We start from the raw sequence: 11,881 nt of genomic DNA on the forward strand, positions 1-11,881 counted from the left end.
CCTGTCATGCGTTGAGTGGCCTAGAATGTGACACCTGCATCTTCTTGTCCCTTCTCCATCCCAGTTTCATTACAGGGTGTGTCCCCTTTGAGTAGGTGTGTGAATAAGCACCTGTGTTTTGCGTGACCACCTTGTGTGTCATTCAAACACTGCTGAATGAGACAGAGGCAGTATGAGTGTGATTCTGATCCCAGGAGTTGACTTGGTACTGGTTCCTCTCCATTTGGCTGACCAGTAATGGCTGCACAAAAGCTTGTCTTTGTGTTCCCCCTGACATGAACTCAGCTCTGGTTACACCAACACAGGTTAACCAAGGCAGCGGGGTTGTGTTGCAACTTGGAGCGCGGAGGGAGGGAGGGAGAGTAGCTGAAAATGAGAGGGGAGAGAGAGTGGAATTTAGGTGAAACTGTCAACATCATGAATACCACCACCACCACCACCACCACCACGCACAGACACACACACACACATACACGCAAACAGAAAACATACTCAATCTGTTGAACTCACAAACACAGGTGCCTCTGCCTGTCATTTCATCAGTTCATAGTGAATGCCGTCAAACATGAAGATTGCTCAATAATTTACGAGCATGACAGCGGTACATGTATCTGTGTGCATGCGTGGTGTGTCTTTGTGTGTAATATGGTGTTGGAGAGAACAGATGAAGTGATACTCCACCCTTTTTGAACACTGTAACTCTCTGAAACGTGTTTGAGCCAGTCATTGAATGTGTGTGAGAGGAGCAGAGTAGCCAGAATGTTCTAACAACTAGTCTTTGTGTTCGTTATCCCAGGGTGTTTCCTGCCAAACGGGTTGGTCTTCGAGTCCCTTAATCTGTCCTTAAATTGACTATCCCAGATCGAGGTGGACGGAACAGTTCCTTCAGGGCTCCTGGGAGGTTTCCGTTTCAGCCGCCCCTAGACGCTTACTCAGGCGCACCTTAACTTTTTTCGCCTTCCACCTCGCTTTCTGTCGTTTCTCCGTGTTGGCTGCAGGACATTGCTATCCCCACCACCCTCATTACTTAACCTCTCTCTCTCTCTTTCACACACAAACACACACACACAAACACACTTCTCTTTTGTATCTCTTTTTCTGTTTTCCCTTTGTCTCTCTCCATCTCTCTCTCTCTCTCTGTCTGTCTCTCTCTCCCACTTTCTCTCTCTCACACACACCTTGTTTCTACCCCCATGTCTGACTGACTCAGTCTGTCAGAGCCAGGTAAGCCCCGAGGCAGGGAGAGGATGACTCACCCAACACACCCAGACAGCCACACCCATACCAAGAACACAGAAGTACGCCTTTCAAAACGTTATTTGGGCAGACAACAGACTAAGATGCATGGTTGTTATGGTTACCTCTAGGTTTAATGTTTTTGCTGATAAGATTTCTAGATTCAAATCCAGTTCCACAGATCTTTGCAGCAATGTTTTTCAAAAGTTACCATAATCCCACAGAACCATTTCATGAATTGCTTTGCCTTTTGTAGTACTACTGTAATACACAGTGCTTGGATGTGTGCAGGGGTGTGTCTGTGTGAATTTGTATCTATGTCTGTGTGATTGTGTGATTTACTGTAACTTTACCGACAAGGATCTTTTTTTTTCTGTATGCCTAGTAGCTGTAGCAGTCAGTGGAGTAACTTTAGGTCCCAATGTTAAGTATAGTCTTTTAAAGGTTAGTGTAGGCCTGCATATTTTCCCTTGTCTGACTATGCCCACAGGCTCCAAGCAGCAGGCATCTTGCGGCCAGAGGAAAAGAAAAAGCAGTCTTAATCCACACAGCTACATGTGTGGCATTTTAAGAGTTTATAAAAGTTCATATAGTTAAATATAACACAATATGCAGTGTGTAGGTGGATTTATATATTCTTTAATCTCACATCTACCAACATAAAAGATACATAGAATAGAATATATATTATATTGTTATGTTATATATAACAATACAGTACAACAGGCTAATAGGCTACAATTTTGTTTTATGTCATGTAATGTACATTTACATGTCTCTCACGCCCCCCCCCCCCCCCCCCCCACACACACACACACACTTTCTCAAATTTGCCAGGTGAGGGTGTGGATGTGGTACACACTATAGAAGAGGGGAGGCACCTCCCCTGACACAATAACATCACTCAAGACCTTGGCGGACGTATTTCAGTTTCCCCCGTCATATTATCAAGTCCACCTAAAACAACGAAGTCTCCAGTGGCACTGTTTGGATTATTGTTGAGGTGTATTGGATTTTGGAATTCTCTTCCGGTCATGAATCGGGTTTCATTGCCCGCCACGGCTCTATGGCTATTCACTTTTACGGTCAGTAAAATTAGATACTCGGTGGCTGACGGTGGCGTCTTTTTCTTGTGATATTTTGGCACATTTTGTTGTCCGGCTTTCAGCTACAATTTATTGATTGTCTGGCCACCTGTCCTGGTATACCTGGGGAATGGACGTGCTTATGAGCAAATTCGTACAATGTTTTTCTTACTTAATAAACGCGCAGCCGGAATAATAGCGGTAATGAGGAAGTCGTTTTAAAACGTTTTTTTTACTTGGATGCTACTTTGAAGTATCAAACAAAGTTGAGCCAGTTCATCAAACGATGGGGCAGTCTAATTAGTGGCCTCTGGACAATATCACCTTGATCACAAATTAACAAGATTATTCGGTTGCGTTATTAAATATAGCAATAATAAACAGATAGGTAAAGTGGGACAGAGGTTAAAGTTGGACATTTATGCATAATCTTCTATTAAGGCACGAATCTTCGTCTGTGTGTGTGTGTGTGTGTGTGTGTGTGTGTGTGTGTGAGTGTGTGTGTGGATCCATTATCTTGAGAACCACGATTTAAAGGCACAGTAGGCCTCGTGGCTGATTTTCAAATGATAACCGAGTATAATGTCTGTCAACGTGGTATAATATGATAAAAGCTATGTGATATAGATTTTGGGCTAACTGCCCCTCCATACAAGTTTTGAATTCCTGGTAACAGACGGCTGTTAGGGTGGGTCTGTGTGACACGATTTCCATCCTCTGCTGGCCATGGTAGTACATATATTCACATCCTACTATTCAACCAAATGTTACAGAAAAAAACGTTCTGAGTTATTCTGTTTTTGGTGCCTCATCAAGTTTTAAAGGATAAATGGCTTTGAGACTGGAGTTTATTGTCCGCTCCGTAGTTGAAACAGCAGTTCAAACAGATATTTAGTCGACATCTATTTTGGTATGGTAGAAATTACTTTGTAAATGTTTTTTAACAACTGTAAAAAAGGAAATAAGGAAAAGAAAAGAAAGAAAAAGTGCATATATATGTTTATTAACACGTTAATAAACACGTCATGTTTATTAATGTCCCTGTACTTACTGTAAGTCGCTCTGGATAAGAGCGTCTGCTAAATGACTAAAATGTAAATGACTCACATCTACTCAACCGGGGGTCAGGTGTCACGTCCCGGCCAGGGCCATGGGAGCGATCTGCTTTTATTGAGGTTCTGTTTGCTGAGGAAACCCCCCTTGAGCACAGGGAGAACATGTCAACTCCACACAGAAAGGCTTGGGAGATATCCCACCTGAACAATGACCCATGTAGGATCAAACCCGGAACCTTCTTGCTGTGAGGTGGCAGTGCAAGTCACTTTGCCACCGTCAGAACGCCACTGACACAACTAAACAAGCTTCCAAGTGATTAACTAAAGATTTTGTGCATTCTATTTACCTTCCCCAACAAGCCACGTTGACTAAAATGATTTGAGTTACCATTCCAGTCTCTGTTGAAGTAGCATTCCTAAGAGCAGTTATAAAAAAAACAAGAACCTTTGGGCTAGACTCGGTAGAACATCAAATTGTCATATGCCGCTATTATGCCCTGCGGTCAGATGAAATGGCTTCGAGATGTGGTCTAGACTAGGCAGATATTTAATTATGGCTCGAGATGATGAATGATGTTTTTGCTATTTAATGAAAAGCCTCCTGCTAGGCCGGTCAGTGCTCATGGAAACAAATGCCGGTGTTTTGCCGACTCAGGTTTGCCTTGCTGTGGTGGAGGCACGGAGTTCTGCTGAGCTGAGGAGACAGAAGAGGGAATGGATCGTTCCTCCACAGAAACTGGAAGAAAACATTGATTACACCAAGAGGGAGTTCATTGCCAAGGTAATAAAGCACCACATGCCATCCACTTCTCAGTTCATGAGACACTGCAACAGTGTCACCATTCACAGATAAGCTATTACTAATCCCTAGTGCACCATCACCATATCACGAGTCGCGGATGCGCTATCACTGAACGCTCATCACGAATATAATGTCCATCATCGCAAATATTAGATCCCTTATCACTGATATACGCTGCAAGTAATCACCAAGGAAGACCACATCCACTCAGGTGTCCCTCAATTGTGTGTTTTAGATCCGGTCGGATTCAGATGACGGGACTGGGAACGTGCTGTACTCCCTGAAGGGGAAAGGGGCCGATAAATACCCCTTCAACCTGTTTGTGGTGGACCCCGACACAGGCTTTGTACGTGTGACTGGGATTCTGGACCGCGAGGTGATCGACATGTACACTGTGAGTACAGGACGCACGCAGTCATGAGACCCTCTTCTGGTAATGAGGATGATCATGATAATCGGGAGGATAATCATGTTTTTTTCCCTCTCTTTTAGCTGCAAGGTGTCGCTACCTTCAGGGATGGCCGAGAGGCAGAGAAAAATATTGATCTGCGCATTAGTGTCGTGGATCAGAATGACAACCCTCCTATATTTGGCATAATCCCTCCAGGAGAGGTGTTCGAGCTCAGCTCAGTTGGCAAGTCTATTTATTTTTGGAGTAATCCTTTCTGCCTTTTTTCGACATTTTACCTTACAGATTATATTTCTTACCTTGATTCACACAGTACTTACAGTTTCGTGTATACAATACGAGTCCATGTTTCGACTGGACACAGAAGATCTTTCTGTGTTGGTGTGCGTCTGCTTACTCCTTGGTATTTGTCTACAGGTACAGATATCATGACGATCACTGCGACGGATGCCGACGAGGAAGAGAACGAGAACTCTCAGATTGCCTACAGTATCGTCAAGCAGGAACCGGCGGGAGAGGACATGTTCCAGATCTCCGGAGACGGAGTGCTCAGCGTCAGAAACGCTAACCTGGATAGAGAAGTAATGGACACTTAGGGTTATATTTCTTATTTGAGACATGGGGGACATACAGAAAAGGCTGACGTTTGTTTAGAGGAAGCTTCTGTTGGTTATCCACAAGGGGGCAGTGTCTACTTCTGGAACCCACTGATAACTTCCGAGTCTTTTGACAGTCCATTTTCACCCGTGAATTATCGTGTTCCTTTTCGGCGTTCAAATGCATGATTTCTTGCCGTTTGTTTGTTTTTTAGACTCAAGACACATACACGCTGACGGTGAGAGCGTCCGATTTGAACGGTAAACCCGGGTGCAAGTCTGCCACATCGACCGTGGTTATCAAACTGAAGGACGTGAATGACAACCCCCCTACTCTGCAGCTGAGCCAGGTGAGATGAGCTCTCCTTGCTGTGGGAACATCCGCTTCCAGGAGAAGGCGGTCTCTGCTAACCTGTGTGTTTGTATGTGTGTCTCTGCAGTATGAGGGTGATATAGAGGAGAACACTGAAGGGATAGAGGTGATGAGGATCAAAGCCGAGGACCTGGATGTGGAGAACACCGACAACTGGCTGGCCGAGTTTGAGATCGTCAAGGGTAACGAAGGGGGCTACTTCACCATCCACACAGACCCGAAGACTAACGAGGGAGTCCTGATGTTAGTCAAGGTATGCTCAAAATTGTCTTCAAGCTGTATATTTCATGTCATTTATAATCATGTTTCGCTCATATACTGGAAGCTGAAATACATGTGTTCGCCTGCTGTTCAACTGCCCTTTTCCCTTCTCAAGCCTGTGAACTATGAGGATGTGAAGGACCTGGATCTTGGCCTGGCTGTTCGGAACAAGGCTCCGTATTATGATGGTGTTGGAGGCGGCGCAGGAGCGGGAATAGGAATCGGAATGGGGGGTGGAGGTGGGGGTGGAAGTGGGGGCGGAGGTGGAGGTGGAGGTGGGGGCGCCGGCGGAGGTGGGAGTGGAGGCGGGGGGATGGGAGGAGGGGGAGGATCCTTGTCCTCGGGTGGAGGATCAACGTCTTGGTATACCACTGGAGGAAAACTGTATCCCGTTAAAATCAACGTGAAGAACCAGCCGGAAGGGCCACATTTCGACCCCAAGGTCAAGGCCATTCCCATCTCAGAGGATGGGAAGACGTTCCAAATCAACAAGGTCATTGGCAAGTACCCTGCCATAGACGGGGACACCCTACTGCCGGCTACGAATGTCAGGTGTGTTCACACGCATACACACATACTGACACAGACTATTAAGCTATTACACACGTCATCGGATCTACTCATCTTCAGTCGACGTTTTTGTGTGTTCAAATGATTGTTCGCATGGAACTTTTTCTCCAAGAATTTACACAAAGTCTCCTGTTTCCTTTTGCCCAAATGTAGGTATGCGAAAGGGGCTGACCCAAACAACTGGCTCATCATTGATGATATGACAGGAGAAATCAAACTCAGCAAGCTGCCAGACAGGGAATCGGCGCACCTGGTTAATGGGACATACTACGCCCAAATATTGTGCATGACCCAAGGTAAGCTAGCACGTCTTCTTAAGTCTAAAATTAAGTCTCGATCAATTGAATATTCTAGTATTTTACCCACACACTGTAGCATGTATGATTAATATATATGATGTGATATGAAGTCGTTATATTATATGAATGATCAGGGCCATCGGTTTAATTATGTACCCACATCTGAAAACAAACCTACGCCCCTGTTAATGATATAGAAGTATACAAATGGGATTCTCGAGTAGTAGTAGTAGTACTGGAAAGTAGTGGGTACCCTGACCCATTTACACCAGCAACGAAAGCTAATGCTCAGCCCTGGAACACAAACACGCACAAAACAAAGATGATTCAAATCCTAGAAGGTGAAATAGGTGGAAAGACTGCATACCATAACTAATGATCACTTCTCTCATTCCTCTGTCTGTGTGTGTCTGTCTGTGTGTGTGTGTGTTTCACTCTGTCCGTGAAGACAATCCCTCGAAGACAGCCACTGGCACTATAGCCATCCAGGTGCAGGATTACAACGATCACTGCCCGACTCTGACCAGCAACCTTCAGACCATGTGCACCACTGCTGTGGCGGTCTACGTCACAGCGGTGGACATGGACGTGGACCCAAACGGGGCTCCCTTCAGCTTCACGATCGTCCCAGAGGAGACCACAGGCAACTGGGTGGTGGAGCACTTTAACGGTAAGTGGATTGTAGAAATGACTTCCACAGGCTAACTTCCACAGGCTAACTTCCACAGGCTAGCTCCCAGAGGCTAAATAGTTTAGCTGAGCTAATTGACGTTCCTGAAAGCAGAGGTACACAGTGTTATTCGAAACCCCTAGCCAAGATAGCCACCTAGCCCCTATGCCACCCGTGTTTTTGCGAGTTGTGTTTTCGTTTTTGTGTCTCGCACAGTCCTTATAGTGAACTTTCTGGATTGGCATCATCGCAAGACAGCCACCACCCTTTTTCATTAGCTGCGGGACAGAAATGCTGAATGTGGGTGGGTAGAGCTGAAAGTGGAGGTGTCCTATGTTCACAATACTGCACCAATGGTTACAGAAGCCAATGCTTACTGGGAGTAGCAACGTCTCTAACGGACGTACAGAGAGGTCTTTGGAAGGTTCACCTAAACCAACCCGCACATTTCTGAGCAAGAGACAATTGCATCTCTCGCGGCTTCTCTCTGAGTGTGCTGTGCTTGCGTTGCCCCTCCAGACACAACTGTCATCCTCCGCAGCAGTGAGGCCCTGTGGCCCGGATCCTACGACGTCACCTTGGAGATCAAGGACCAACAGGGACACTCATGTCCCACCCTGCAGAAGATGAAGGTGGAGGCGTGCACATGCGTAGTAGGGGGCACGTGCGGGCCCCGGGGCCAGGACAGCAAAGGGGCGGCGCTAGGCCCCAAAGCCATTGGCCTGCTCTTCCTGGGTCTGCTGATGCTACTGCGTGAGTATGATGATGTCACAGTCACATGGTCAGGACAGAAACCCTGCCTCCCTCTTTAGCGTGCCGAGCCAACATGATGGTAAACAGAGGCAGTATTTCCTTGGCACACAAACAGTTGTTTGTCTGTTGGAATGACAGGGTTATATCACAACCCAGTTAGAACAGTATAGGTCCCTTCTGTTTCCAAGCAGATATTATTTATGTAATAGAAATGTAGAATTAGAAATGTAGATGGATTGGAGAAATTGTACATATAAATACTGTATATCGTACATAGACATGTATGGGAAAGACATACACATGGGTCAGTCTATTGTCACTCCTCTGAACCCCCATCTCCCTGTCTCCACAGTCGTTCCCCTGCTTCTGCTGTTCTGTGACTGCGGGGGGGCCGGGGGCATGGTTGGGGGCTTTACTGAGATGCCCTTCGACACCAAAGCCCACCTCATCTCCTACCACACGGAAGGCCAGGGAGAGAACACGGTAGGCGGAGCTATCCCTGTCGACACTAGGCCTTTGACGCCCCACCTCCATCCATTCTCTCCAGTAACCCTGACCCCCAACCCCCTGGTTTCTCACAGGAAGTGCCTCTGCTCGTCATGCCGACGCAAGTGGACTCAGGAATGGCCCAGACCACCTCCATGGGCATGGGCATGGCCCAGACCACCGCCATGGGCATGGGCATGGGCATGGGTATGAGAATGGGCTCGGCAGCAGCCGTGGGAGGCGGAGCCTTCCAGAACTCCGCCTCCACCATGGGCAGTGGTTACTACCAGGATGGCCGCGTGGACATGGCCTACAGGACCGGAAGGGAGCTGGCGGGTCAGCAACAAGGAAGTGGCTTCTACTCCGAGTTTGACGCCAGAGAGGAGGCGTATAATGACAGTGCCTTGCCAGACCACATTCTGAATGACTATTACTCTCAGGTGAGTTAAGAAACTAACAGTTTGTCATTCCCACATCTAGTCTATAAACCATAGTACACCACACACACGTTTGAGGGAGTGTTCAAAGCTTGGGTTTGTCATGTGTGTTGTGCAGAAGTCAAGCTGTTTAGCAGAGAACTACTCCCAGAAGGACAGTCTGTTGGTGTACGACTACGAGGGCCAGGGTTCACCTGTGGGCTCAGTGGGCTGCTGCAGCCTCCTGGAATCTGACGACGACCTCCAGTTCCTCGACGACCTGGGGCCAAAGTTCAGGACCCTGGCTGAGGTCTGCACGGGTAAGAAGATCCAGACTGAGTTCAAACCCATAGTCTCCGCACCTCCGCCCCCTAGGCCCAACGCCCCTCTCGCATCAACCACCACCACAAAAGTGACAGTGGCTTCCAGCACCGCCGTCGCCACCCCTCCGCGTCCAGCGCCGGTGAAGCACGTGGACAGGACGCTGGTGTTGAAGGAGTCGGAACGTTCCGGAACCCTGAGGGAGGGCATGGCAGGTCAGAACCAGACCATCCTGGTGCAGCAGCCTATGTACTATGCCACCACCCCCATGATGCAGCCCATGCACTACGTCGTGGAGCCACAGGTCCACAACACTGTGCTGTTGGCAGAGAGGCCCGCTGCTAACCTGCAGGGTATGATAATGGTCAACGGGCCTCCGCCAGGACCCGCTCAGGGCCTGATGGTGCAGGGGCAGCGGGTGGTGTCCAGCGGGCCTGCCCAGGGCCAGGGGATGGTGCTGGTGGAGAGGAGTGGAGGTGGGGGGCAAGTTAGGCTGGAGGGAGGGAACTCTAACCTGATTCACATGGGCCCTTATACTGGGTCTCAGAATATGATGGTGGTGGAGGGACAGGTGCCCGTGGGGTCAGGGCAAATCCTGCAGGGGGGCCAGATTGTGCAAGGGGGGCAGGTGCTTCAAGGGGGGCATGTGTTCCAGGGAGGGCAAATGCTTCAAGGGGGGCAGGTGCTCCAGGGAGGGCAAATGCTTCAAGGGGGGCAGGTGCTCCAAGGTGGGCAGGCGTTCCAGGGGGGGCAGGTGCTCAAGGGGGGCCAGACATGGGTGCAGCAGGGCTCCCTGCAACGTGGGGGCCTATCAGGGTCTCACAGCATGCTGCTGATGGAGGGCAGCGCGGGGCAGGTGGTTCAGGAGGGGCTGTCCGGGCTTGCCCAGGGCTCCCTGCAGAGAAGTGGGCTTTCTGGCACCCAGAGAGTCCAGTACAGTAAGCAGACCAGCGGTGCTAATGCAGGCTCCAGTGCAGGTTCACACAGCGGCACGCTCGGGTTTAAAGGTTCCTCAAGTTCAATCAGCACCACACCCGCCTCCCACAAGGTGATAGTGAAAGAGAAGAGAGTTGTGACTAGTCATGATGTCAGCCAATAAGGCCTTTCCCCCACACAGCAACAATAGATACATACTAAAATACCACTAAAGAGAAACGTTATCAGGTTTAAGTGTTTTTGTCTTGAGATCACGCTGTATTTAAATGTGCGGCACAGGACATCTAAAACGTACCACACAAGGTAGGTTCTGATGTGGGAAACTATATCAGGATGGTACCCACCACTCGGTGGGTACAGAATGTGTTCGGGCATGCTGGTATAGAATGTAGTCTCATGTGTCTGCTTGCACAGAGAGCTGAATTCATCGGAAATATCTCAGCTTGGTGCAGCTAGCAGGTGAGAATGTGTGGCCGCACGTGTGTTGTTTATTTTCTGCCTTTCTGACTGTAGAGTGTTTCTGTCCGTTGTCTTAATATCTCATTTCCGTTTTGTAATTTTGTATTTAATTTGATATTTCTAACTTTTGAGAGAAAAGTCCTACTTGCTTTGTTACACACAACTTACACTGTTATATAAATGAATTGAATTTGCATGTATGTTACAGTTCCGTCATATGAATTCTTATTTTATCGATGCCACACACACCCAATTTTTACACAGCTTAGAGACTGAGATAATTGAATTATGCCAGTTAGGATTTAATTACATGGGTGACAGTTTGCTTTGAACTTAATCCACCCCTGTGAGGACTGTAAACTAGCTTAACCGGGTAAGCAGGAGGGCTGTGGCGTGCTGGGAGAGAAACCACACTCCTAGTAGAGGAGGTGTGTTATATGCAAATTGTAATGAACACCACTTGCCAATTCTCCTACCATTCCCCTCTGGGGTTTTGACTTAATTGTAAAATTCCTCTGGCACAACTGAAGAATATCCTGGATCAGCTAAAACACTGTTTGACGTGTTTGGACGCTAATCATCTAGGTTTTTATTGCTTAATATCTTAACTGCCATTGTTTTTGGGGTTGATGTTTGTAGTTTTGTGTCAAATTACTTTGTTGTTCTGGTTGTTGTCTGTGGGCCATAATGTATATTTTTGCTTCATGCCTCAAGTCATGGTAACAAGCATACAATTAGTTGTCCTTTTAATCAGACTCAGTTGTCAATATTCAGACATTTACATCATTTTGAGGGAGTATTTGTTTTATTATTATTATGATTGAAAAATGTCTCTCAATGGGGAATCCTCGGATTCTCGTTAGTGCACTGTATTTTTGGCCAACATTAAGAATGACATGTTTTTTTGTTTCTGAAATAAACATTACTTGTGACTACTTTTTTGTCTCGACTTAGTTCCACTACGATGCATTTGCCTGCTCAACATGACGATTTGTTATCCTATCCACGTCATGTGTACAGTACATCGTTTGACTGTTGGCTTACTTATAGAAATGAAGATCATCGGGCTAGGATAAAGAGAAACTACATTTTACAACTCTTACAATTTACTGAAACTCAAAGTGCAGACCTTTATGGAATGCTGTAGTTATCGT

The 11,881-nt window shown here is 47.2% G+C and overlaps 1 protein-coding gene across 1 annotated transcript; it reads left to right on the plus strand.

Annotated features, from left to right (window-relative positions):
- Positions 1 to 2,084: 2,084 nt before the first annotated feature.
- Positions 2,085 to 11,662, plus strand: dsg2.1 (desmoglein 2, tandem duplicate 1). Its single transcript, XM_047049902.1, has 14 exons — positions 2,085 to 2,321; positions 4,032 to 4,157; positions 4,414 to 4,572; positions 4,671 to 4,812; positions 5,005 to 5,168; positions 5,399 to 5,533; positions 5,624 to 5,809; positions 5,933 to 6,369; positions 6,541 to 6,683; positions 7,135 to 7,356; positions 7,876 to 8,109; positions 8,462 to 8,592; positions 8,691 to 9,035; positions 9,151 to 11,662. The coding sequence occupies exons 1-14, from the start codon at positions 2,271 to 2,273 to the stop codon at positions 10,429 to 10,431; spliced, it is 3,756 nt and encodes a 1,251-aa protein (XP_046905858.1). The 5' UTR covers positions 2,085 to 2,270; the 3' UTR covers positions 10,432 to 11,662.
- The last annotated feature ends 219 nt before the right edge of the window (positions 11,663 to 11,881 follow it).

This window comes from Hypomesus transpacificus, chromosome 26, assembly GCF_021917145.1.
Source record: "Hypomesus transpacificus isolate Combined female chromosome 26, fHypTra1, whole genome shotgun sequence".
Taxonomy (NCBI): domain Eukaryota; kingdom Metazoa; phylum Chordata; class Actinopteri; order Osmeriformes; family Osmeridae; genus Hypomesus; species Hypomesus transpacificus.

Coding starts and splice junctions, on each gene's coding strand:
- dsg2.1 (XM_047049902.1), top strand. CDS start 2,271: ATGAATCGGGTTTCATTGCCCGCCACGGCTCTATGGCTATTCACTTTT. Junction 4,573..4,670: donor AGGTGATCGACATGTACACT/GTGAGTACAGGA, acceptor CCTCTCTTTTAG/CTGCAAGGTGTCGCTACCTT. Junction 5,810..5,932: donor GAGTCCTGATGTTAGTCAAG/GTATGCTCAAAA, acceptor TCCCTTCTCAAG/CCTGTGAACTATGAGGATGT.